Source organism: Simochromis diagramma, unplaced genomic scaffold, assembly GCF_900408965.1.
Source record: "Simochromis diagramma unplaced genomic scaffold, fSimDia1.1 OVJJ01000776.1, whole genome shotgun sequence".
In the NCBI taxonomy this organism is placed as follows: Eukaryota; Metazoa; Chordata; class Actinopteri; order Cichliformes; family Cichlidae; genus Simochromis; species Simochromis diagramma.
In genome coordinates, this window is record NW_024387296.1 from 311,176 (window position 1) to 338,964 (window position 27,789).

The following is a 27,789-nucleotide window of genomic DNA, read 5'->3' on the forward strand; positions in this document are numbered from 1 at the left end:
TCACTGTGCATCACTTTTTGTAAATAGTCAATGGTGCAATAGATCTCAATACTTGAAATGTGCAATTCACTTATATTTTTATTTTTATTCCTATTTATCCCCTTTGTATATTTTATTTATATATGTCTCTGTATTTATATATCTGTGTATATATGTATAATATTCTGCTCACGTTCTGTAACTTCTGTCGGTGCTGTGCTTTTGGAAACCAAATTTCCCAGAGGAACCCACCCGAGGGATTAATAAAGTTTTATCTTATCTTATCTACAGAGAACGGCCCCAGCCAGTTGGTCAATTTAAGCTCGGGACCTTCTTGCTGTGAAGCAACGGTGCCAACCTCAAAATGACATCAATGAATAAAAGTGTATATGGAGGAGGCAGAATTTAGCTGCAGCCTCCATAAAACCACAGCTGTTCTGCAGAACTTTGTCCAAAATGATCAAATATGTCATTTTAATTCAATTCAATTTTATTTATGTAGCGCCAAATCACAACAGTAGTCACCTCAAGGCGCTTTATATTGTAGAGTAGATCGTACAATAATAGATGCAGAGAAAAACCCATCAATCATATGACCCCCTATGAGCAAGCACTCATTTTAAAACACTTGTTGTTCTTCCGATGGGACCTCAGAGTGATGACAAAATGAACAACTTCAGGGTTATTTGAGTGATATTCTTGGATGATTTCTATGATCTATTTGGACTCCAGCTGAGATAAACTCTGCATCAATTAAGTCAATTGGGAGAAGAAGAAGAGATATTAAAAAACAAACTTTTACAGCCACAGAAAACACATGAATAGAGTCAAAACAACTATACAGTACTATTTTATATAAAAAATGTATTAGCTCTTGGAATATTTCCACTGAAGTAACAACCACAGAACAAACAACACAAGTGTTCATGGAATTAAAAGTTCAATAAATCTTCACAGATCAGAGGAAACATCTGACTGTTACAGAAATCATTTCATCTTTGGTTTCATGACACTGTCAGAACATTCACTCAGTTATAGTTGCCAAATGAGCACCAACGGATCTGCATGTGCAGATCAGTTAGTGTCTGTAATTAAGTAACAGCTGATCTGCACATGCAGATCCGTTTGTGTGGTTCGAACCTGAAAGAACAAATATGACTTTACAAACAATTCCTGACGTCAACTGAAATAAAAACATTTGTATTTATTTTAAGATGTCTTAATAGTTTGAAAATATGAACTCATGTCTTTCCACAGAAATGTAAAGAGTATAACATGTTAAACTGATATGAGCGGCTAACCACAAACATAAATCTGACATTCACTTTTCTCTACAAACTAATTTAGCTGCCTCAGTCCAAACATACAATCAAATGATGAAAACCTGTGTGTGTTTGAAACATTTATCACACATCATCAAAGCGATTACTAATAAGTTACAATTGTTCAATACATCACAAGTGAAAAATGCTCAGTGTTGGAAGTAAATGCATAACAATAGATGTTAAAAACAGTAAAGGTGTAGGCTTTAACACTTTTCCAACATTATTTAGTATCTTCTGCCAACTTCTCAGCGTGCTGATTAAAATGTCTTTGATCCTTCTTGAATCACTTTGGGTCTGATTTCTTGGGACTCCGACACAGATGCTGGAGAATAAAATTCATTCATTTTTAACCTGCAACTTTTAATAATGTTTATTTATTTTTATTCCTTCTTACTTGTGGGACAGTTAGCTTTTTATTCAAACATTGTCTCTGCTGTGAAATCTCTTTGGAATGAAGCAGCTCTTCTGGTTTTCTACGTGGACTCTAGTGTTCAGGTTTCTTCAGTCAGACTTACTCCTGCTTCTTTGATTAGTAATATAGACTTCTCTTATTCAGCATCACCATGAAAGAAGCTCAGAGACGTTTCAAAGAGGCTGCAGTTCAGCAGGAGGCTGGTATGAATCCTGACTGTGTTGTTGTTTATGTTTTCTGAAGATCAGAAGTCCAACAACAGCAGCAACAAGAAGCACAGCAGGAACAATCAGACCGACGATCAGTCCAACAGATCCATCCTCTGTGTCTCCTCCTGTCTGACCTGCAGGTGAGAAACAGGTGTGAGGTGTCAGCTGTCAGGTAGGTGATGAGTGAAGAACAGAACAGAATCTGTTTCCTCTTCAAACTGCTGTCAGACATTATCTACTGCACTCTGATCACATCACTCAGACCAGCTGCTTTCTACAAAGTCTCATCAACAACATCTTTAGAAACAAACAACAACCAGGTGTTACGTCCCCACAATGAAGGTCTAGGGGTTTGAGTGTGTGACTGGTAATAAATGGGTCCAACAGACAGTGGTGCTTAGTAAATAAAATAGTTTTTATTATAGATAATCTTAACATAAAGAGCCGGCAACGCCGTTTTTCCAGTAACACTAGAAAAGGAAAAAGGTTGCAACAACAAAGAACGCAACAACCTAACAAAAACTCAACACCACGAGGAGGCACTTCCAGGGGCCCACAAGCCCACACTACTCCCATGAAGCAGCTACACTGCACACTGCTCCCACAACTCCACACCACAGGCAGGACAATCACATGACAGGACTTCTTTCGACACCTTCGACACAGAATGTGGGAACACCAGAGAAAACCACCGTCCCACATCTTCTTCTTCTTTCATGTTTAACGGCATCTTGCATCCAAAGACGTTGCATTAATGCCATTTCCTGGCTTTTAATCTTACTTCACTTCCGAGTCCTCAGAATGTCTTGATGAGACCAGTATTTCTCAAAAAACGAAAAACCACCACTTTCCCTTCACCATGACTTAACTTATCAACCACTTGTTCAAACATAAGTTCCCTTCCACCACTCATTTCACCCCTCATCACCCTCCTGTGACTTGCATACTTCCTACAACTAAGAAGCACATGCTCAACCATAGCATTACATCCATCCATAGCATTGCACCCATCACGCAACCCAGTGGGATGTTTCCCCATCCTAAAAAGAGTACCATTTAGAAAGCAATGACCTCCTCCAGTCTAATTAATCCGCTACTCCTCTTAGCTTCTATTGTGTTTTGCACCCTATATAAACGTCTCCCTTTTGTGTCATTTTCCATAGATTCTTACTTTCTGTTCGAACTATACTTTTCCCTTCAGATTTTGACAGTGGTATCTATACATCTACATCGACTGTTTTAACTGCCGCTTTGGCCAACCTATCTGCTCTTTCATTACCCAAAATACCCACATGAGCCGGAGTCCTTTTGTTTTGATCAGGCAATCTATGATGAGCAAAAAGAACATCATACAAAATTTGCTGATGGGTATTTGTGTTTCCTTGTTCAGTACTTAATAATGCCGACAATGAATCACTAAACATCAGTACTTTTGAAATTCTGCTGTCTTCAACCTATTCTAGAGCCAACAGTATGGCATATAACTGAAAATACTCTGAAGATTAACCCTCCCACATCCAGCTCATCCCCAGCTTATATGACCTCAGAGAGGTGATCGCTGACTGAGCCCAGGTGGTAAATAAACAGCAGCTGTGTCCTGGGGAGAGAAAAGCGTGAAAAAGAGACAGAGAGGTGGAGCAAGAGAGGAGGAGGAGGCAGAGAGAACACCACACCCACACAAGAGTAGTTTCCTGCTATGTCCGTAACACCAGGAAGCAGCTTCACCTCTGATCATACACACTCAACTCTACTCACTCACCTGGAGGAACAACACTCAGGTAGATGATGCTGATGGGTTCATTAACTAGATTAGCTCTCTTCCTCATGTTTGTTCCTCTCGTGAAGACCTGACACTCGTATATCCCATTATCATTAATCATCACATTCTTCAGAATCAAAGACACGTCTCCATCCTTCATCTGTCTGTCCTGTAGATCCACCCGGTTCTTAAAAGATGGATGCTGGTTGTCTGGGTCAAATAAGTCATCCCGATACAAAAGAACATATTCGTCTTGCAGGTCAGCTCTGCTCCACTCTACACCGGTGATGCTGCTGCTGTTGTTTGGAGCTCGACATGGTAGCATGACATTCTGTCCAGGCTTAGCTGTGATGATTTTCTGGTCTGAAAGTGGAAACGACACAGAACAGAGAGGTTAAAGGTCAAAGTGCAACTGATCACTTCTTCAGCAGACAGATGGAGTGAGGAGTGTATGCACATATATTCAATTTTCTACTTTTCTACTTTCCTGGAGTACTCAAAGTGCTCTATACAACGCCGTTCACCCATTCAAACAAGCACTATTATCTATACGTTGAGTGCTTTCTAACTATCATTCATACTCCGATGGATGCATTGGAGAGAAAGTCGGGGTTAGTATCTTGCCCAAGGATATTTGGCATGCAAACGAGGGGAGCCAGGGATCGAACCACCAACCTGGCAGCAGCCAATCAGACTGAGGAGTACACACACTCACTACTTGTAGCTTTTTATAAATTAAATAAGATCAAAGGAGAGATGTGTGTTATATAAACACTTATACAGTGAAACATGTGCTGATAATAAGTGAACATAATGTGTGAGAGAAAGCAGCCTCTCATTATAAGACACTGTGAGTCTCGGCTGCCTTTATGGAGCTTTATGGAGCTACAGCTGTTTGTATACAGTCAGTATGCAGCTTTGTAGCTGCATACTGACTCCTGAAACTACAACGCATCACACTGACACACACATTACACTTCTGTGCTGGAAACTGCACTGCTGACCAAGCGGTCAAATTCACGTGACTTTACCCAACCTCATGCAACACACAAACAAACAAACTGATTCGATATGAAACTAATTGTTTGGGAACACATAAACCAGACTGATGTTTGTTCCTCTTCATCTCAGAGGGAAACACCGTTTGGTTTATAAACCTCACCTGCAGAGACAAACACGAAGACACCGAGAATCAGCAAAGTCGAGCAGAGCGACGCAGTTACAGGAAACATTTCCGTGTTTTTGTTTCTGCTGATCTGACTCTTAGTTTGTTCTAAAAGTCTGAGTCTGTTGGTATCTTCAGTTAATAACAAAACTAGAGTTTTAAAACTGCCTACATGAGGTTAACTTTGAGGTTTAAATAAAGCTGAAACATTTGTTTTTCAGCCACTCGTTCAAACTCCGCACTTTCGATGTCTCTTAAGGAAGTCGCGTTAAAGTGACGTCTGTTACGCTGCGCTGTAGGACGACCATGAATAAGTGCGTCATGACTAAGGCCGTCAAATGTAGATATCAATGTGTAAATCAGGCTAATTCTCTTTTTCACAGACAAACACTGTTCGTTTTCTAACAGTTAAATTTCGCCTACATTCACAAACACAAAGACACCAACAAACAAACAAGCTTTACTGATACAGGCTTCTCTTACCAAGCATCACCACGTAAGACGCTCTGAGACATTTCAAAGCTGCTGCATTTCACTGGGAGGCTGGAACAAATACTGACTCTGTCTCTTATGTTTACTGTAGATCAAAAAACCAACAAGAAGCTTTCAGACCAACGTTCAGTCCAACAGATGATGCAGGTGAGAAACAGGTGTGAGGTGTCAGGTAGGTGATGAGTGAAGAACAGAACAGAATCCATTTCCTGCAGCTGTTTGTACACACTGAACTAAAAGCTTTGTATACAGGGCCGGATGTAATGAAATGTTCTTAGGCTGGCAAAATCAAAGGTATTTCTTTACATATATGCAGGTGTTGCATTGTGTAATATGCCTTAAAATGTAAACAGTGTTTCTGACTTTTTTGCACAACCATTTAAAAAATCAGGGACAGATCTACAGAGGTGGCATGGAGTGGCATGTGCCACCCTAAAATAATTCTCTTGCCACCGTAGTTTTATATATGACAATGTTGTTAATTAAAATAAGCTAGCGTTAACACTTTGAGGCTAGCTACTATTATCACTGAATATAAATTTTAAAAGTAGTGTTACCCCCAACTCCACTCAGCTTTATTTTTTGCTGTCAGTATGTGCCATCTACGATTGTGCCAGAGCACACCTTGAATCCACAGCATGGGTATTTCAGATTTCAGCACAGGTGGTTGATTGTTACAGTCTGGTGAGTGTTATTAACATCTGGGGAGGAGGACAGACCACACCTCCAAATCACATGACAGATTCCAGCTGACATTGAAACAACAAACAGACCTTGATCATGTTGACATATTTCAGACTGCAAACTGTGCACCAGTTTCTGTATTTTATCGACAGACTGATCTGGAAAAATAATAGGAGGGTTGTTATTGACAACAAGAAATAAAGCCAGATTGGTGATGGGGGGGTGTAACACTATGAAATGTATACAGTCATAGAATTTAACCTCCTAAGACCCGAACTCTTCCATCCCATGCATTTTTAATTTCTCTCTGATATTTGGGCTGATTGGCACCTGATAAATGTAAAAACAAAGAATTACCAGATTTTTTTTTTTACCTAATTTTTGTTTCTGAGAAAAATGAGATCCAGATATGAGCACATTTGTTTAAAATTTCAATAGAACAGTGGCAGTATGATGTCCTCGTAAGTGGATATCAGGCCCTTGTAGAGCAAAATGCAGTATTTTGGTCTAGACAGCCCAAAATGTGATGTCCACATTTGTGGACACCAGGTCCTAGGTGGTTAAATTAAATTAAATAAATTAATAGTAGCTAGGTTCAAAGGGATGATGCTATCTTATATTAATGAACAACATTGTCATCTACAAAACTACGGTGGCACTAGAGGTGGGTGGCACATGCCACCTCTGTAGACTCGCTCCTAGCTGTATACTAACTCCTGAAACTACAACACATCACACTGACACACACATTACACTTCTTTGTCTCTGTGCTGGAAACTGCACCGCTGACCAAGCGGGTAAATCCACACAGACACCACCAGATCTCATGATGCCATCACACAAACAAACAAACTGATTCAATATGACACTAATTGTTTGGGAAGTAACACTTGCATCATTTTGTAGGATGACCATCTAGATGCCACTATGTCATAAATGACCATAAGTAAGTTCGTCACTGAAATCTGAAGCAGGTCTGAGTGTTTAATAGGTTCAGTTCTTGAATGATCTCCACAGAACTTCTTCTTCCTCCTAGCGTTTTTCCCGCTCGGTTGCAGGGTCCGCTTTTCTGCAAAGTCGTCTCCACTTGGGTTGGTCAAGGGCGTCGGTCAGATCGGCTTCGATCTTCTTCACGTCGTCCTTGATTCGGTCCATCCATCTCCGCTTTGGTCTGCCTCTAGGTCGACGTCCTTGGGGGCTGAGCCGCAGTGCTGTTCTCACCACTGAGTTCTCATCGCTCCGTACCACATGTCCGTACCACCGCAGCCTCGCTTCTTGCATCTTATCTGTGATTGGCGCGATTCCCATCCTCTTTCTAACGTCGGTGTTCATGACGTGGTCCCATCGTGTCAGGCCTAGGCACCATCGCAGCATCCGCATTTCCATCGTGTGAAGGGCTTGTTTGTGCTTTGCGGTGGCTGGCCAGCACTCGGATCCATAGAGGGCGACGGGGCGCACTACACTCTTGTAGATCTTTGACTTGAGGCGATTGGGCATTCTTCGGTCACACAGGACGCCGGTGACTTGGCGCCATTTCATCCACGCTGTGTTGATCCTGGCTCGTACATCTAGTAGGATATCGCCGTCATTGCTGATCATCGATCCGAGGTATTTGAAATGAGGTACTTTCGCCAGATCTTCTCCATCGACGCTGATCGTGCCGTCGGTCTGGGGGCCAGCCTCTAAGTATTCGGTCTTGTTGGTGTTGAGCCTCAGGCCGAAGTCAGCTAGGCGAGTCTTCCACTGCTGCGTTTGGTATTGCAGTTCTATTCGCGATTCATCGGCCAGGAAGACATCGTCAGCGTAGAGAAGTGTCCAGGGATGGGGTGACTGGAGATCCGCCGTCGCAGTGTCCATGCAAAGGATGAAGAGCAGCGGGGAGAGTGCCGAGCCTTGGTGGACGCCCACATTGATGTTAAAGGGCGGCGATGTTCCCACTGGGCTTCTGACCACGCTGGTGACTTGTCGGTAGAGGAGCTTTGTCCAGTTGACGTAGGCTTCAGGAACTCCATGTGATCGCAGGGAGTGCCAGATGAGGTCGTGTGGGACACGGTCAAACGCCTTTTCCAAGTCGAGGAAGGCCATGTGGATGGTCTTGGACTTCTCTCGGTGCTTCTCCAAAAGCAGGCGGGCAGCATGGATGGCGTCCGTCGTGCCACGCCCCCTGATGAAGCCACATTGGTTGGGCGTTAAGTTGATGATTTCTCGCATCCTGGCGTCGATGATCCGTTCGAAAACCTTCATGGTATGGCTTAGGAGTCGGATCGGGCGGTAGTTGGAGCATTCAGCCACATCGCCTTTCCCTTTCCAGATGGGTACCGTTATGCTGGTTGACCAGGCTGCTGGGACGGTCCCGTCTCTGATGATGCTATTGAACAGGCTGGCGAGGACTAAGGCGCCTTGGCGCCCGAGCAGCTTCCAGACTTCGGCTGGTATGTCGTCTGGTCCGGTCGCTTTACCATTCTTCATATTTTTAACGGCTGTTTCCACTTCCTTGATGGTGATTGGCGGGACAGGTCCTGGGACGGGCGGGGCACTGTGGATTGGCTGGTGAGGGAACTCCACGTTGCAGATATCGGAGAAATACTCGCTCCAGCGATTGAGGATGGCGGGCAGGTCGCGGAGGGTTTGATGGTTGGCATCCTTGATGTGTTTGACCTGGCCAATATCCTGTGTTGCTCGATGGCGGCTGCTGGCAAGGCGGTAGATTTTGTTCGCTCCTCCGGGCGTGTCCAACTCTTCATACAGTTGGTCATAGTGCGATGCCTTTGCCGCTGCTACCGCCTTCTTTGCGGCCGATCGTAGGGCCCTGTATTGCTGGTAGTCGCCATCGCTGCGGGATTGAAGCCACACTTTGAGTGCCGACTTCTTTTCCTTGATGGTTTGCTGCACGCTATCATTCCACCACCATACTTGCTTGTCGATGAAGTGCTTCCCTGGCTTCGTCGCCCCAAGGGTGTTGCCTGCTGCGTCACGTATTTGACTGGCGATGTTCTCCCAAGCCTTGTCCACTGGCTCATTGGAGTCCACGTCGAGGTGTTCAAGGGCGTCCATAAGCTGCTGTTTGCACTCAGGGAGGCGCCACCACTTGATCTTCTCCACCGTCGTGGTTGGTGTTCTTCGTCGTCGTTGGCCAAGGTTGAGTCGGAGATCCATCACAAGTAGCCAATGTTGAGGGCCAATATTGGTTGATGGTATGACTTTTACGTTCGTGACTAGGCTGAGATGGGGTCTTCGGACTAGCCAGTAGTCGATTTGGGTGTCTGCCGCCGCTGGAGTACGTGATGAGGTGTGCCGGCTTCTTTTTGAAGAAGGTGTTGGTCACGGCAAGATCGTGGGCCTCTGCGTAGTCCAGTACCCGGCAACCGTCGTCGTTTCTGGTCCCAAATCCTTGGCCGCCATGGAATCGGTGATATCCGTCTCTCCCCTTGCCTACATGTCCATTTAGGTCGCCGCCTACCGCCACGTGTTCCTCAGGGCTAATCGTTTGCAGGTGGTCGTCGAGGGCGCGCCAGAATTCTGTCTTCTCCTCGTCGGGGCAGTTGGTCTGTGGTGCATAGCAGGAGATAATCTGTAGGACGGTCGGGTCGGCGTCGATCTTTACTGACATGATGCGATCCGATATGCGGGTAACTTCGACCACGTTGTCCCGGAGCTTTTGACTCACCACTATGCCCACTCCATTCTGGGCCCGGTTGCCATTGTAGAAAAACTTGAAGCCTTCTCCAATGTTCCGTGCCTTCGCTCCCTTCCACTTGGTTTCTTGAATGCACGCGATGTTGATGCGGCGGGTCTTGAGGGCGTCAGCCAATTCTCGACTTCTTCTGGTCATTGTTCCGATGTTCAGGGTTCCAAGGCGGATTTGGGCTTGCTTCTTCAGCCCACTCCGTCCATGAGCAGGTAGCCTTTGTCCACTTCTCACGTCGTTCAGGCGGGGACGACGCGCGTCGCCTGCGGGGGACGCCCTAGCTTTTTGAGACATCATTGCATGGGATGTGACTGTGGAATACATCGACCGGCGCGTCACTCCACCTGACGTCGAGGACCCTCACCGTTAGCCAACTTCCCGAGGGTCGTTGTTTCCAGCTGGCACCGTGAGGAGGTGGTGATGGGATTTTGCCAGCCATCTCCACAGAACAACACAAACATAACCTCTCTCATCATCAATCATCAGCTACATACTAAAGATCATCATCAGCCAAAGGACTTCAAAATGACCTCACTGTATAAAAATGTATATTGTACTATGGAGGAGGCAGCATTTAGCTCTAGCCTCCATAAAACCACATCTGATCTGGAGAACTTTGTCCATCTTTGTTCAAAACACTTCAAAATAGAATTATAAAACACTTACTGTTTTTCTGAAGGAATCTCTGAAATCCTCAAAGTCTTTGCTGATCATCATGATTGAAAAAAGAAATTATGAAAATATTTAAAAAATGTAAAAAAATAAATAAATAAATAAAACTGGACCTCTGTACTAAACATCCAGAGAACAAACTGAGCTGTGTTTCCTTGTCAGCTCTTTTTATACAGACACACCTCAGATCTGTGACATCAGCGCCCACAGCGTCACCTTAGCAACCACATTCCTCCACCTATCAGCTGTGAGTTCACATGTTTGACAAACAAATACAAAGTCACAGCTGACTCTGAGCCCTCACAGTCAGCTGATCTTTCTGTCAAATAACTTAATGAAACCCTGAAATACAATAAATATTTCAGGTCCTTGAAGTACACACGGGTGGGGGCTGGAAACCCACTCCACCTGTCACAGTCTGAAGACAGAACGTGATTTCTGTTCAGTGTGTGAGGATCAGTATGATGTATAATGATGTGAGTAAACTTCAGCAGGTTCATGTCTGTGATGTAGAAACAGGAACAAGCAGAGGTGCTCTGGATGTTTGATCTGTGCTCTGATAATTCAGCGTATCACCATGTGGGACAGGAGACTGTCCAGCACAAGTTACAGCCTGTCAGAGTGTCGCTCACATTTACTGACAAACAACAGATGCATCTGTTACTGTTTCTGTCTGCTTTTATTCTAAGCCCACCTTTTATTTCCTGTCCTGTTCTTGTTTTGTGCTCATGCTCTGACTGACTGTGAAATGATTTCACTTCAGTGCAGCTAAAGCTCCTGTTAGAGCGAACATAGCTGTGGTTAGCTCCACCTGCCCGTCTGTTAGAATACAATAGAATCAAATACAATAAAAACATCCTGAACATTAAGATCATTAGTTCAAACTAACAAGGTTTATGTATTATTATTATAATTATTTTAACATTACACTGAGATCCAGCATAAACTGTTCATTTAAAAAGAAAAACTTAAACTGATTGTTGCAGTAACTAAATACATTTACTAAAGTGAAACTCATGATACAACCTGTTTAAAAAACAGATTTTACAAACCTTAAATATTCTTTTCAAATGCAACATATCTAAAACCAATAAATCAAGATGATTAAATGATTAAATTATTGATCAGCTCCTCAGCACCACTGTGTTGATGGTAAATAGCTGTGTGTCAGTATCCTGGTCAGACTGGTTCAGCAGTAGCATCATGTGTCTGTGTGTGAATCATATCAGATTTCCTCTTTGGTGTTCAGCACATTCATCAGCTCTATTTGAACTTGGAGCTCCATTATTTTTCTTTCTGTTGTTTTGTACTCGTCTGGATGTAAAATCATTTTAGAGGTCAAAGCTGACACACCTGTGGTTATTTCTGCCTGCCAACAGATCTAAATATTTCAAATTTTACTGAAGTTAAATTTCTCTTCCATTTAGTGTTTGTTTTGATGGTAAACTAAATACTTGACGAGTTTCTTATTGTTTAAGCCTTTGAATGAATTAAATGATCAGTAACTCCTTTGAAATGATCATCTGAGAAAGTTTGCTAAAGACAACAAACAGAAACTAAACCTCCAACTTCCTTAAATGCAGGGGCAATTTTAGCTCATTTTTGAATGAATCAAAGCACCCCCAAAGACTTCTTTTTAATTTTTTATTTTGGCAATATTTGCTGTTTGTGTGACGCACTACTAAAAATATAAAAAGCATACAGTACTGTACTTGTTTGAGACGTTACATTTTAACAACAAAAGTATAGATAACCCCCCCTCCCAAAATGGTTTGTTCCAGCTCGCCTCTCCCCTGCTCTGGCTCTAGCGCTCTTGCTGCCAGAGCGATGGTGTCTGAGAGGCAGCGGAGCTGAGGTATAAGTGCCTAGCTTAAAACAGGACATATTAACTGCATTTAACCTTCAGTTACTCTTCATATAGTTGGTAGGAGTCAGACCATGTTTCTTTTTAGCTGAAAAGCATTGGTAACCTGCAGTGTGGAAAACGTGTTTTCCGACAATGTTTGCTACCCTACAATCAGTCCTGCTCTGTAGTAAATTCAGCGACATTTGACCGTCCTGTTGCTAACATTGAAATGTATACAGCCTATTTAATATGGAGTTACATCAGGGCCATAATGTTTGTGTAGTTAAAAGAAAAATTTGAAATCGAAAATATGTAAACTGAAAGCAAAAGTCACATTTTTAGAGTGAACTTTGAAAAAGAAAGAGTTGGATTTAAAATAAAATCAAACGTTTTGAATATTTGTATTAACTGAAAACCCAATGGTTCTTTTATCTATAATTTCTCTGAGTAAACTTTATTCAAAAATTTTCAGTAATCTTTTTTTCATTATTATTATTTTTAAAAAATCTATTCAGTCTCAGATTACATTTTTTCAGATTCAGATCTTTTAAATTAACGTACAAAAAAATTCTTCAGGTTCAATTTTTTTTTTTTTCACTTTCAGATCTCTATTTTTCAGTTACAGACTTTTGGCCCTGTTTTGGCCTAGTGGGCGTGGCTACACAGAGAGGGGCGGGGAATCATGAGTGACAGCAGACCGCTGCAGGCTCAAGGTGGTCCATTTTTCATGTTGCCTTCAGGAAACCTGGGAATGAACATAATTTATCAAACACCTCCTGCACTGTATTATTTGATAATGTTTAGAAAACATGTCATGCATAACTGCTAAAACTCAGTTACTAAAGCTCTTTCAATCAGTAATGTGTACAAATTACGCCGTAACTGATCAATTATGAGACGTTTTCCCAGCCACTACGTGAGAAGTGGTCATTTCCCATGCTCTCAAAGTAGCCCGCATTGTATCGGGTGGGGGCTGCTGTTAACTTGTTCCTCAGTGAACGATGGCGTCGTCTTCCAACAACACTGCTGGCATGGTAAATGGACTGGTTCTTATATAGCGCTTTTCTACTCTTCTGAGCACTCAAAGCGCTTTACACAACTTGTGCATTCACCCATTTACACCCATTCGCACAAGCACATTGTTCTAAGTGCTTTCTAAGTAACATTCACACACATTCATACTCCGATGGATGCATCGGAGAGCAATTTGGGGTTAATATCTTGCCCAAGGATATTTGGCATGCAGACTAGGGGAAGCCAGGAATCGAACCACCAACCTTCCAATCAGTAGATGACCTGCCCTACCGCCTGAGCTACAGCCACCCATGAAGGCAACCTACCTGAAGGCAACATGAAAAATGGACCATCTTGAGCCTGCAGCGGTCTGCTGTCACTCATGATTCCCCGCCCCTCTCTGTGTAACCACGCCCACCAGGCCAAAACAGGGCCAAAAGTCTGTAACTGAAAAATAGAGATCTGAAAGTGAAAAAAAAAAAATTGAACCTGAGAGAAAAATCCGAACCTGAAGAATTTTTTTTGTACATTAATTTAAAAGATCTGAATCTGAAAAAATGTAATCTGAGACTGAATAGATTTTTTAAAAATAATAATAATGAAAAAAAGATTACTGAAAATTTTTGAATAAAGTTTACTCAGAGAAATTATAGATAAAAGAACCATTGGGTTTTCAGTTAATACAAATATTCAAAACGTTTGATTTTATTTTAAATCCAACTCTTTCTTTTTCAAAGTTCACTCTAAAAATTTGACTTTTGCTTTCAGTTTACATATTTTCGATTTCAAATTTTTCTTTTAACTACACAAACATTATGGCCCTGATTTAACTCCATAATTTAAAACCTAAAACTTTTAATTGTCCGCAGCCTGCTGTTGTTACCACTGTCCTGTTTAAGATTGATACTAACTAGCTAACTGACTGAATGCCCATTAACCTTATAACTCCTGTTTTGTGTGTGTGTGTACAGAGAGACAGCCAGGTTCATAATGGATATGAGGAAGTTCTTTCAAAAAAAGGAGCCACATTCAGGTAAAAGTGTAAAATCAAATGATCCGTCAATAAAGGATAATGTTGGATCAGTGTTTTGATATTTATGTCTTTTATTAGATGTTCATGGGGTTTGGTTATTTGCCTTTTGGTTGAAAGTAGACTGAGAGAGAACTTTTCATTAGTGATCTTAATAGAATTTCCTTCATATTAATGTAATTTTTCATCTAATTGAATACAATCTAATTGTGTATGATTGTCAGTCCAAAGAGGGAGAGAGGAAAGAGAAAAAAGAGAAAAGAGAAAAAACCTGATTTTACTCACACAATCAGGAAGTTGTGTCCTCCCTATATTAAAGCTGCTATAAAGAATCTGCAAAACAAACTGGGTTGAAACATTTTGACCCTCTTTAACAACATTCCAACATAACATTATCATTGATTGGGGAGATTAAAATTAATCATATATTTTTATGTGGTTCAGCCACAACTCTACTAAAACCTCAGCCAGTAATAGGTAGGCCAACTTTTGGACCGTCCAGTTGTCTGTATGACTGCCACAGTACGTACATCACATTTGCACTCTATCAGAAAGAGCCAAACAGCCCTGGTGGAGTGAGGAGCTGTAAAGAGAAGCAGAAGCTCTGTTTCTAAAAATGTTTTAAGCTTGTTTCAAAGATTCTGTACTGCAGCTTTAAATGTTTTCCAAAAGCACACATACACTTATCAGTGTTTCTCACACTTTTTACAGTGTGGACCACCTGATAAAATGTCAAGCTCTCCTAAGGACCACTATGAAAGCATGAAACTCATAAATCTTACAACACAAAACTAGTCTTATTAAATTAGTTAAATTAGTGTCTGCAGTAAAGATTTTTTCATACATTGTATACATTCTACCACAGGCAAAGTTGCCTCCATTTTTATAGTTTTTATTAATATTTTGTAATAATTTATTCTGTTTTGGGAGTGTTTTTTTATGTATCTGTATTATATTATACATACACATTAAAAGTGAATCTCTGTCCAAAAATGCACTCAGTTTACTTTTTACTCACTGTGAGCATCATTCATTATTCTCCCCCAGTAGTTAAGGTTAGGATATGTATTTGTTTTATTCTAATCCATTCTTCTTTTGTAGCATTTAAATAACCTTTATCAGATTTGATGGTTTTGTTACAGACTTTTCAAAAAAGTGTTTTGCTTTTCTTTCACAAATGTGGGATTAAATTGTGTTAAAATGTACAAAACAGTGATGTCGTGTTTTGAGACGAGGACCCAGGCACAGAGAGACTTGATGAATTTAAGAATCTTGTGATTTAATAAAGAAATTTGCAGACTTGCACAGAGATGGTAAAATTATGATGACTGATAATGGAGATGAAGACAACAGACGATGAGGACAGGGAGGAACAGGGGTTTAAATGCACCAAAGTGACAGTCAGAGAGAACTCGGGACAACATTTAAGGATGCAGGGACTGACAGAGATGGGTTTATCTTGCCTGGCTGGGCAGCTCTCTGGGTGCTCAGCACCCCCAAAGCTCTGATCCTAGAACCGCCCCTGCTTAAATGTAAAAGTTTGATTTGTTTCCTGTTTATTTTTTCTACTCTGAGGAAATATTTGAAAATGATCATTCAAAATCCAGCAGGGAACATTTGATGAAATTTGAAGAGAAGTTAAAATGTAACAAAGAGAAACGATTAAATATTAACTTCCTTTCTCTGTGCTGACAGTGAGTGAAGATTACATAGGAAATATTTTATGGTCTTTTTCTTGTTAGTAAATTATTTTGGGTCATTTCTTTTTATTCAGTCTGTGGAAATAAAATAGTGACACATTTTAGCTCAAGACTGTGTCACAACCATAAAACCACAGCTGTTCTGGAGAGCTTTGTCCACCTTTAGTCTCCAATCTGTTATTCCACTGAAGACCATAGTTTTTTTAGTTCTCTCCATGATGACAGCAGGGCTAACTATGTATTTAACTAGCTTTGCTATGCAAAACAGCTAAAGTCTGTCTAGATAGATGCAATATTTGTTGCTAGAAGGCAGCGCTATTTAGAAGCTTCTGATGAGGCTGTGTTCTCAGTGCTCCTTTCCTGCCGTGTTTCTCACCACAGCGTCGTAGGTGGGGTAGCAACAGCTCATTTGCTACAGACTCTGAAATTGACTGAAACCGCAGGTATACAGGCACGGTAGAATGAGCGATCTGAATGGTGTTTTAACATGAAACTTGAAAGGCACATTCTCAATCATGCAATAGCCTCTATTGGTAAAGCCTCAATTTTGCAGCAAGACAATGATCCCAAACTCACTGTCAATGCAGTAAAAGCACACGTGGATACAAAAAATAAATAAAATAAACAAAACACACACACATACACAAAGTGAAACTCTATCAATCATGGATTGGCTTCCTCAGAGCTGTGTTAGATCCTTTTGCCAGAGAAAAGAACAAAAGGCAGCCAAGGTCCAAAGAAATGTGGGTCATATTAAATAAAAAATCATTTTTATGCAACCGTAGATGGAAACACTCATGCAGAGGTTTCACCGAATTCAGAAATCAGTGGACGACATCACGGTAGCTATGTCCATCTTTTGTACTGTCTGTATTTACATAGACGTTTGCACTTGTTTCAGTAAATCCCTGGAGCTGTTTCCCATATAAATAGGAAAAAAGCTCATCTTACTATAATATGACTCCCTTTTAATAGAGGGTCTAACATGGAACATTAAATATGTGCAACACTTTGGTCACCGTCTGTTACATTTAAATGTGTTTTATGAATAAAGACTTGACTATCATGTACAGTGACATCAGAAAAATACATACACTGTGAGGTGCATCACTATGATGCAATAAAAGCATCGGAATTAAGACTATATTACTAAAAACCCTTAGTTCTGTTCACACTGACTGATTTGTGTGTTATACACTGGGGTTGAACAATGTCTGGCTGCCATATTAAAATATTCTAATATTTTGTTTTATTCATCTTTATATAAACACATACGATTATATAATACAAACCAATCTACAACACTGCAAACCTCAAGCTCAAAAACTTATAGTCTGTGCCAAAACCAATTATATTCACTCTCCACAGCAACACAAACTTAGTGCAAATGCTGATGAGGTCATTTTTGGTCACTGGATAAATATGTTTGAGGTACCTCAAAGTACACTAAGGAAACATGCACCTTAAAGCTTTAATAATTTTGAATATGAAAAGGTGATTCTGTTTAAAGCTCTATTTCTTCTATGAAATCATATTCTTAAGTTTGATTGTTCACCTGCAAAAGAAAAAAAAAGAAAAAGAAGAAAGAAACAAAAGAAAAGAAAGAAAAAGAAAAAGAAAAAAAGACCATAGCCACATTTTAGAAACCACAGTCCTGTCTTCTCCAGCTTTACATACACATATTTGACAAACAAGTACATTTACAAAGTAACAGGAAGTCAACTTCTCTCAGTGAAAACAGGGAGAGGTGTAGAAACATCCTGTCAGTGTAGTGTATGTGAATTGAAATTAACTTATTCTAATGAGTAAAATTCAAATGTCACATGTACCTAAACATCATGTACAATGTCCTGTACAACACGGTTATTTACAAAAGCAACAGGCTCTTTTCTTAATTCTTCACATGCAACAAACCCCGAGAGAGTGACTGTTCAAAATATATCCACTGTCTTGAGTGAATGCATTTTTTCATTTGGAAACAAAAACAAACAAACAAACAAAAAAAAAAAAAGATCATACATCCAGCAGGTCTGATCACATACTCAGACAACATGAATGGAAAATGTAAATAAAACACTTACTCTGTTTAAAACCACCACAGTTGTTTCTGGTGTCGTCTGTGTCGTGGACGTCATTCATTACTCTACTCAGAGTACAAAGCGCTGTATAAGAACCATTTACCGTTTACGATTCGTTCCCTCAGAACTTCACAAGTTATGAAATTTCAATGGCTAAAAAAAAAAACTTAAAAAAAAAGAAAAAAATGAAGTTCTATGAAAAGCTCAAACCACTACAACTGTCACAATCTAGAGACAAAATTTTTATCAAAGTTTTAATAAACTGAACCATCTGTGAGGAACAGAAACAAGTCCAGGGTAAACCAGTGCATTCTGGGAAACTTTGAAGGCTCATATGACCATGTGGGAAATGTGGCTCAGAACAAGTTTCAGAATAAAGTAAAACAAAAAGGCCGATGGGATTTTCCAATTATTTATTATTACTATTGATTATTATTTAAATAATATCCTGATTATTTATACAAACCTCAGCAGCTGTGTGTTGGTGGAAAAGATGTGTCTGTGTGTGTCTGTGTGTGTCTGTGTGTCAGCGTCCTGGTCAAACTGGTTCAGCAGTGAGTGTTTGTTTATTGTACAGATGTGTGTTTTGTTTCACATGAGCTGTTGGTTTGTACAGCAGAATGAAAACACACAAAGCTTCTTTCCTTCTCCGTTTTTATTCTGTGTTCATGAAACATCTGACAGTGACGTGACCTCATGTGTCAGTAGAGCAAACAGAGCTGGTTAGCTGTTAACAAGATGCTTAGCTCAGCTGCGTGAAAGCGATAAAACCACACAGTTCAAAACGTTTTGAAACAGAACGCCTTTTGTTGTGATTGTGTAGATTAGTGCTGCATTCATTTCATTTCTAGTCAAGGAAATGATGAGCTGCTCCCCCTGGTGGATCAACAGGGAAATTGTTGAACTAAATAGCAAGAAAAATCTAAATACAGGAAAAAAATCAAGATGGCACCGGTGTGTGTGGCTTGCTGTTCTTCAGTCAATTGTTTTCTTGTTTGTTTTGTTTCTGACAGTTCTTGCCACCCAATCAACTCACAACTGGTGTATGAATGCCCCAAAACCTTTGGATCTTCAGTTTTTTGCCATAAGTTTTGAAAACTCTAATCAGAAAGAGTTAAGAACAGAGTATCCACCGCCCCTGGCTGATGTTCTTACTTGCTACGTGGAGCGCTTCCACCTGCCCCAACACACCGTCATTAACGCCGTACACGTACTGATCAGCTGGTGAAGTTTAAACCCTGCCTTAGTGTTTCATCAGCGGCTGCTCCAGTTGGTTATTGTCTTTTTCATCCCAGGGCTTCTCCTGGATCCTGTTGCCTCTTGTCTGGTTCTTGTTATGGGGTTGGGTGGAGGTGAGCCTGCTGGCTACTGTTGCCCTCTGACAGCTCATTTCTTAATGCTCTAAGGATATCAGGTAGAGGAGGAGGAATACTGAGTTTTTAAAATAATGTTCACTGCAAACAACTCCATGTACCAGTTTCCCCCTCCAGCTTTGAACTTCTCATATTTGAACTGGGAGGCTCTCAACTGGTTGTGTGCAGTAATCCATCATCTGCCCAAGTTTAACAAAGATATTATAAATTACTTTTCATGTTTTTGGCTGAAGTTGTGACTAAATGTGATTGGATTTTAATAGTTGGTGATTTTAATATTCACGTCTGTTCTCCTGATGGATCATTTGCTCAGGAGTTTTTAAATCTTATTCAATCTTTTAACCTTGTACAGTCTGTAGAAAGCCCTACACATCAGCAGGGGCACACTCTTCAAAATGACCTTGACCTCTGTCTCGGTTTGTTCAAATGTTAGACTGAAAACTCACATTCCTTTCAAAGCTATTGGAAAAAAATCTTTTTTTTCCCAACTGATTATGTTTTTGGATAGTAATGGTGTTTTTTCAGTCTGGTTATAAACATCTACACTCCACTAAAACAACACTTTTACGGGCTTTTAATGACATAATTCTAGCAAATGATTGTGGAAGTTTTGTAATTCTTGTGCTTTTAGATCTTACTGCAGCCTTTGATGCTGTTGACCAACCACAGTATTCTTGGAACACTGATCTAAAGGTTTGAAGGACTTTAGATCAGCTGACCTGCTGCTTTCGGTTCCCCAAATCTGGTTGAAACTTAGAGGAGAAAAAGCTTTTTCATGTGCGTGTTTTAATGTGAATGGTTTTATCTTTTGTTTTATATATTTTTTTTTTTTTCGTACAGCACTTTGGGGAAACTTTCCACTTTTTAAATGTGCTATACAAATAAATTAGATTTGGATTGTATTCGAAAATTATTAGTCTATAAATCAACACTAAACCTTCCAGGTGATGGCTATCTGATCATTTGTAACCTCTAATTATAAATTATTGCAACTCACTGGAATCAGAAAAAGCATTATTTTACTTTTATATATTTAACTAATAGCTTCCGAATCCTCTTACGTAAAAAAGCCATTAAACTCTGACATCTTGAAGTAAAATGTGAACAGTAATCTCTATGGCGTGGAGGGCAAAATATTAATTAATTCAGTGTGAAAACACTGCCACCATGTGGTAAAAGTGAAACATTACATAATTATGAATAGACAGATTTGTGGGATCATAAATTATGCTTAATGCACTGAGTATAATATGGCATGTGACTGATTCTTCACCAGATTTACCTTTTGTTAAATCTGTTGTGCAGAACAGAAGAAGAGCACTGTCAGGACCCCCTGAGTTTCACAGAATTTCAGACTTTACTTTTCACAGAACGTTAAAAACGCATCATCTGTGGTGATCTTAAGGTGCCTCCAGCAAAGTCACAGGAGTGTTATACCCACTGAGATGTAAACTCATCCCTCTTACCTAAATGGACATTGATTCGTTTCTGAAAATAGCTGCAGCACAAATTGGTTGTTAATAGATTAGTATGACTGTCATGCTGCTATGAGAGAGTATTAGCATTAAGAAAAAAAAATAACGTTATAAATTTTGAGATTAAGCTCCAAACTCATATTTGAGAAAGTTGAAATTTAGCGCTCACAGTCGTTTCCAGCCGAACAACTGCCACAACACTTATACCCTCTACAAAATGTTTGTGTAGATGAGTCAGTGAAACACATTGGTCTTATTGTGTCTTGTGATACAACACACATATTCTTTATTGCACAAGACTGTAAATATCCAGATTTCCACTCCCAGCTATTTCATGTAGCACAAATCTGGCAAACTCTTTCATGTTTGTGTGTTTTTTCATTTTAACCAGATGCAGATGTGTGCACCATCTCTTCTAACTTTGTTATACTCTTCACCACATTGTGTTTGTTTCTGAAGATATTTTGAATTATGATATCACTAACTAATATACACGGGATATAGGCCCTTTGTACATTACTCATTTAGCCTCAAAAAATATTAAATATTCCAATAAAAAATACACAAAAAATGACATAAAACATTTAAAAATGTGTTTTATGTATTTTTTTTACTCTGGTCTGAGGTGCTGGGTGGACCAGTTAGAGACCAGAAGCTGGACGTCAGTGGTTGGACTGGTGGACTACTTCACTGAAGAGTAGATGATGTCTGGCTCTGGTTTAAAGTCTGAACACAAACACACACAGTTCAAACAACAAGAAACATGATTACAAGCTTTGTAGTTCAATCAAGACCTCCAACCTTTCTGCATCAGACACAGTCCCATTTCAACTGGGTCAGAGCTCTGAGTTTGAGCCAGGATGAGGTTTGATCAGCTTATCTTAGCATGATGGATGCAAACAGGATGAGCAGCTAGCTTGTCTCTATGCTAAGTCAAAGATAAAGAGCAGCTGTACCTGGGCCTGCTTGTTCTGATGGTTGTTTGTCCAGAACTGACGTCTTCACTTCTCACTGCTGAGTAGATCACAACTACAAAATAAATATCTGCAAAATGAAAACGAAAAACTCATTGAAGGTACAACAATTACACCAGTGCAGCTACACAAAGCAAAACATTTTTACTGTTTCTAATGTTTCATCACGAAAGTCCATGACAGTGCCGGCCATTGCAAGGGTCACATTTGTAACCAGAGGAATTTGTCCCCCCAAACACTGTTTGTGTGACTTCCCAGAGTTTATCGTCCAATATAGTGAAGAAATTACAAGAACTTTCTTTCTGTTCTTCACACGGTTCAGTGACATGAGAAATGTGATATATCATGAACAGGAGGAGCTACATGTCACTGATGTTCTGCTTTATAAACCACAGCATCTTTGTACACTTTTTTCCTCATCTTAACACCTCTGCTGTGACACACTGAGTGACCACAAAGAACTGGAGGCTGTTTCTGAGAAAGATGCAGGTGGACGACCACAAAGCTGCCATCTTTTTCCACTGCAGACTGACACTCTTCACCACAGAGCACAAAGCAAAGATGTTCTCACAACATGAACACTATTGTTAGACAAACCAGTAAAACCCTCGGTGAGAACGTTCATCTGTTATAGACGAACTGTAATCAACTATCGGAAGTTGCTGATGTTTTACAGTTTGCAGAACGTTGAAACAGTTTAAAAGTGTTTATTATATTAAACAAGAACTTTTTTTCATTATATGTCTAATAGTGACAATAAATGCGCTAAAAACCAAACAGCAGACACATATGGGACTAATAAGAGCTGCTCTGAGCTCCTACTACTCAATTACAACACTGATAATGTTCTGAGTGTCACAACATACCTGCCATCTGGACCTGAGGCTGAGTCATTAGTTAAAATCAAAGACTCGCTAAAGAAAATTGCTGATCTGTCACATTTATTTCTGCTTATCTAGAGCTGGGTTGCAGGGGAAGCACCCTAAGAAGAGAAGCCCAGAACTCCCTCTCCACCTCCTCCAGTTCCTCCTCCGGGGAACACCAAGGCGTTCCCAAGGCCAGCTGAGAGATATTATCCCTTCAGCGTGTCCTGGGTCTGGCTCAGGCCTCCACCCAGTGGGCTATCCCCAGAAAACCCCAATGTACAGGCAGCAAGCTGAGGGGATGCTAAGATACCCAACCCGGCCCGCCACCTCTCCTGACTGTATCAGTACTGTATTTTCTTTGAATTGTTGCCTTTTTGTGGTGGAGGTGTGTCCCAGGGATCCCAGGGGCTATGTTGTTGTGGGCTTTTTGTCCCTTTGTTAGGGTCTGCTGTAACAAATTGCTCCTGGGTGAGTGACCAGAGAAAGAGCAATTCAACAACTCTTATGAAAAGAGGTCCATGTGGCCTGGCTGGGCATAGCCCATAAAAGAGACACACTTTTGTCGGCCCGGCACCCACACGAGGAGCTGTAGGGGTTAGGTATAGCTGTGGGGGCGTGGCCAGGAGCGGAGACCCTGGTCGACCAAGTCCCTGGCTATCGAGACTACCAAGTTCATCTTTGACACAATAAGATATATCCAGTACATCTCACATTTTTCTTTGTGTGTTCCAGTTTCAGCTGCTGACTGGCTCTTTTTGGGGCGGGGCAACCATGTTTCGTTGCAGATTTAGATTTATATGAAATTCTCCTTGAAATGTCTGTTTACACGTTTTTTAAATCATTGTTATTAGTTTTCAATACTTCCTTTATGAAAGTCTTTACAGGATTATTTATATACTTCCAAAAAAATATTAAAAACAGATCTTTGACCTCACATGAAAGGGCAATGACCCACAACCCACCATAAATAAAAAAATACTACCTCGTCTTTCTTTGTCAGATTGTTCTTGATGAACTGATATCTTGATGATGACATGAGTGATGAGGTCATCTTCTTCACTTTCCTCTTGATCTACTGAAATGATCCAAGCTGATCAATAATACGAATTAAATATCTAAACAGAGATTTGACCCAAAACCAATGTCACAAATGTGGTATTTCACCAGATACGTACTCTTAATGTCATTAACTTTGCCTCCAGGAACACTGTGAGAAACCTTGTAGTTATTTTTGACCAGATTATATCCTTCAGTGTCCATATTCAACTACTTGCTTTCTCCCATGTCTGTCTCAAAGTGATGCTGAAAAACTAGATAACCGTAATGCACTAAGTGTATCTGTGTCAGTCAACTTTTACACTCACTATGTGCTTATACTCCACTTTGAAATATTTGCCATTATGAATCTTTGGCTCTCTCCTACAAGATGTCTCTGTCCTGTCTTCCTCCCCTCATGCCAACCAATCACGGCAGATGGCTGCCCCTCCCTGAGCCTGATTCTGCTGGAGGTTCCTTCCTGATAAAAGGCAGATTTTCCTTCCCACTTTCACCAAAGCAATTGCTCATAAGAGGTCATATGACTTTTGGGTTTTACTGTTTGGTTTTGTTTGTTTTTTTAAACTTCCATCCATTTGCCTCCGCTTATCCTTTTCAGGGGCGTGGGCAGCTTATCCCAGCTGTCTTAGGGTGAGAGGCAGAGTACACCCTGGACAGGTCGCCAGTCTGGCGCAGGGCCAACACACGGAAACAGAAAACCATTCTCACTCACATTCACTCACGTATTCACACCAATGTGCAATTTAGATTTTTCTATTAACCTATCCCCACCATTTTTATTTGTTTTGTTTAATAATCATAATGAATATGAAATTTATTCTACTAAACAAACTCAGACATGAAACATCAGGAAGTCTGAGTCTCACCTTCAGGGTGAAAACTCTGTAGTCTAAAATAGTGGCTCACTGGGGTGCATGTTCCTAATATTGTGTTTACTTCATTAAACTGGACGCCAGTCTGAGTCTCACCTTCAGGTTTCCTGTGAACACATCGTCTCACCAGCAGAACCAGTAACACCAGTAGAACCACAACACAGACTGATCCAACAAATGAAAGCACAGAGAGATCAAGAGGAGAGAGTGATGGAGGAAGAGTGATGGAGGTGGAACCAGAAGGAGGTGTGGATGTAGGTGGAGGTGTGGTGGTGTGTTCCCCTAAAATAAAGCAAACACAGTCATTAAGTTGTCGTCACATTGTGAATGTTGAAAGCTGCAGAAACACAGACAGGTGAGTGTGTCACCTGTGACAGTGATCCAGCTGGATGGAGACTCTCCATGACCGCTGATGTCACACTTGTAGAGGCCTTCATCAGACCTGGAAACATGCTGGATGGTCATGTGACCTGTAGGCTGCTTCCTGATGAGGGAGCCATCTTTATAGAAAGCAGCTGGGAGGTTGGAGGGAGTGGTCTTTGTTTTACAGAGCAGAGTGACGTCATCTCCCTCCATCACAGGGAGGACAGGACTCTGCAGGATCACTGATCCACCTCAACACAGAGACAAACTACAGCATTTCATCCATTTACACACAGCTTCATCAACACTAACTCCACACACTCAGCTTACCAGTGACTGTCAGGTTAACCATGTTACTGATGGGACCCTCTCTGGACTCACACCAGTAAACTCCACTGTCATGAAGCATCATCACACCGATGTTACAGGAAGAACCAGCACCTTCTCCCCAAATATCTCCACACTGAGTCCTCTGTCCTTTGCTTGTGTTTCTCTTCAGAGTCCATCCAACAGAGCTGTCGTCCTCCTCACAGCTCAGAGACACAAAGTCTCCTTTAAAGAACTGACAGCTGCTGGGACTCACAGTCAGATGAGCTGTGAGGGTTAAAATGAAAAACTGATGATCACGTCTTTGAGATCTTTACTGAAAGTAAAAGTTTTAATCCAAATGTGTAAAACATGTCAGAGTTTATCAGGTTGAAAATGAGAATTTTTGGTGAAAAGATGAAGTTTTACATGTGAGCTCCATTGTGAAACATGAACCCCATCAGGTCATGTCAGTGAGCATTTCTCAGGTTTAAACTGTGACAGAAGAAGGTTACTGACCTTGGTTTGTTGTGCAGCTCAGCAGTGAGATCAGAACTAAAGAGAAATGACACTCAGGTTGATTTGAGGTGAACATAAAGAACAACTCCACACAAACAGCTGACAAACACACAAAGTCATCTCTCTCTGATGTATCTGCTCAGTGTGTAATCATAAATATAGCTTGTGGAAGATATGTTAACCATTTATCATCACTCTTTCATACTTCAGCATATTTTCAGTTAGATGCCAGCAACATGTTTCAATAAAGTTTCTATAAAAGCTTGAAAGATGTGTAAACCTAAAAAGCTGACATTGATCGATTCCAGCTGTCACAGGGTGTACAGGTCATCAGTCCAGTGAAGAATATCATTCACACCCATTTTAGCCATTTTAGAATCACCAGTTAAACAAACATGTCTTTTGAATGTTGAGGATATCTACACAGTATTGTGGTTCCTGTGTCGTTGACAAGATATTTTGAGTTTTGTGTTTGTCATAGCTCACATTCTAGTGTTATATATATTTTTTTTTAATTTGCACTGACTACACTGTGATTATATGGAAAATATCTACTGCATTCAAATACCACAGTAAATTCATTTGTCCAGCTGTGTTGATATAATGAGTGAATGATTTGATCTTTTCACTGCCTGCTGTGTTTCCTCGACTCCTGAGCAAAGATAAAGAGTCAGTTCAGACCTGCAGTTGGTCCTCGTGGTGTTTTGAACTTGAATTCAGCCTGATTTGTTTTTCACGTCTTCTCCATCATCAGTTATCAGGAGAGCAGACAGTCAAAGTACAAGAATTCAAACAAACACAGAGATTCTACTTACAGAGCAGACACAGCACAGATGTTTCCTTCATCGTCCTTCTCACTCATTTGAGCTTTTTTTCATTTCTGTCACTGACACCAAAGTAAAGCCCGCCCTCTTCTTCTGAGCACCAGCTTTTCTATTGGTTCAAAGAAAGTGGTGGGGGGACTCACTTTTTTCTTTGTGATATGATGTTGCTTGAAAAAGTTATTTTGAAATCTAACTACAATCACACTATAGTCCCTTTAAAAAAAATTAACTATTGTTTTAATATGATCCAGTATTTTCTATAAACATCTTTATATAAAAATCTGAGGAATAAGATGTCCTCTGTTCTCAGTGATCTGTAGATTGGTTGATAATCAGATCCATTTCCATGTAGTGGACGTCCCCCTCAGTGAGAGAGGCTGAAACACAGGAATCCAACCAGGGTCGCTGCTGTTATGGAGCTGAACTGGAGCCATTCAGACACCGAGGCCCTCTGAAAATATTTTAATTACAGGTGTCCAAAGACACACTGGTTTACTTTTTTACAGACATATGTCTTCCCGCAACTGTTAGCAGCACTCCAAATGAGCCATAATGTGCAAAGGGGCACAATTTGTCATGGCTATATCGAGACTCTCTCTCCACTCCATTATATATTCCATATGTATAGGGGTAACTCTGTAAGACACCCCGCGAGGAAACAGTGCAACCGAACCCAGAGTCAATGTACCAACGAACTATTTACAAATGTACAGTACGTATATCCACGCCACCCCGGCCACGGCCTTGCCAGACGCAAGGCCAAGTCGGGGAGGTGGAGGCATCAGTCCGCAAGACTGGCCTGAACCGGCCCTGCAAGGCGCAAATACTGCAACCGATCGGATGCTTTCGGTCAGCCTGCAATACGCCAGGCAGACCAGGGAACGACAGTTACCACCGATGGGCACCCAGCACCCGCTTCCCAAAGAGGGGCTGGCTGCCACGTTCGAGTGGTAAAACCACGTAAAAGTGGTGGCTGAGGACCACATGGTGACCACACAAAATGCGGAGAGGGAGGCATCTGTCCACAAGGCCCAACAAGTGGCCACCCCACGTGTTGAGTGTGCTCGCACACCCGAGGGGAGAGGTATTGCTGCCAAGGAGTAAGCCT

General features: G+C 40.9%; 1 protein-coding gene and 1 long non-coding RNA gene across 6 annotated transcripts in view; both read right to left on the reverse strand.

Moving 5' to 3' along the window:
- Nucleotides 1–27,789, reverse strand: part of LOC120716467 (junctional adhesion molecule B-like) — a 204,853-nt gene that overhangs the window by 15,406 nt on the left and 161,658 nt on the right. For 2 of the 5 annotated variants that reach the window (XM_040004004.1, XM_040004002.1), the window contains one exon: nt 3,685–4,047. In XM_040004004.1, coding sequence (XP_039859938.1) covers nt 3,685–4,047 — 363 coding nt within the window. Of the gene's footprint in view, nt 1–1,309; nt 2,060–3,650; nt 4,048–27,789 lie in introns of those variants that run through there. The other 3 variants (XM_040004003.1, XM_040004005.1, XR_005691923.1) reach the window with 3 other exon arrangements.
- On the reverse strand, nt 24,510–25,084 carry LOC120716514. The gene is made up of 3 exons (XR_005691963.1): nt 25,038–25,084; nt 24,766–24,951; nt 24,510–24,663 (listed from the first exon to the last, which is right to left on the reverse strand). It is a non-coding gene; the product is annotated as an uncharacterized LOC120716514 (long non-coding RNA).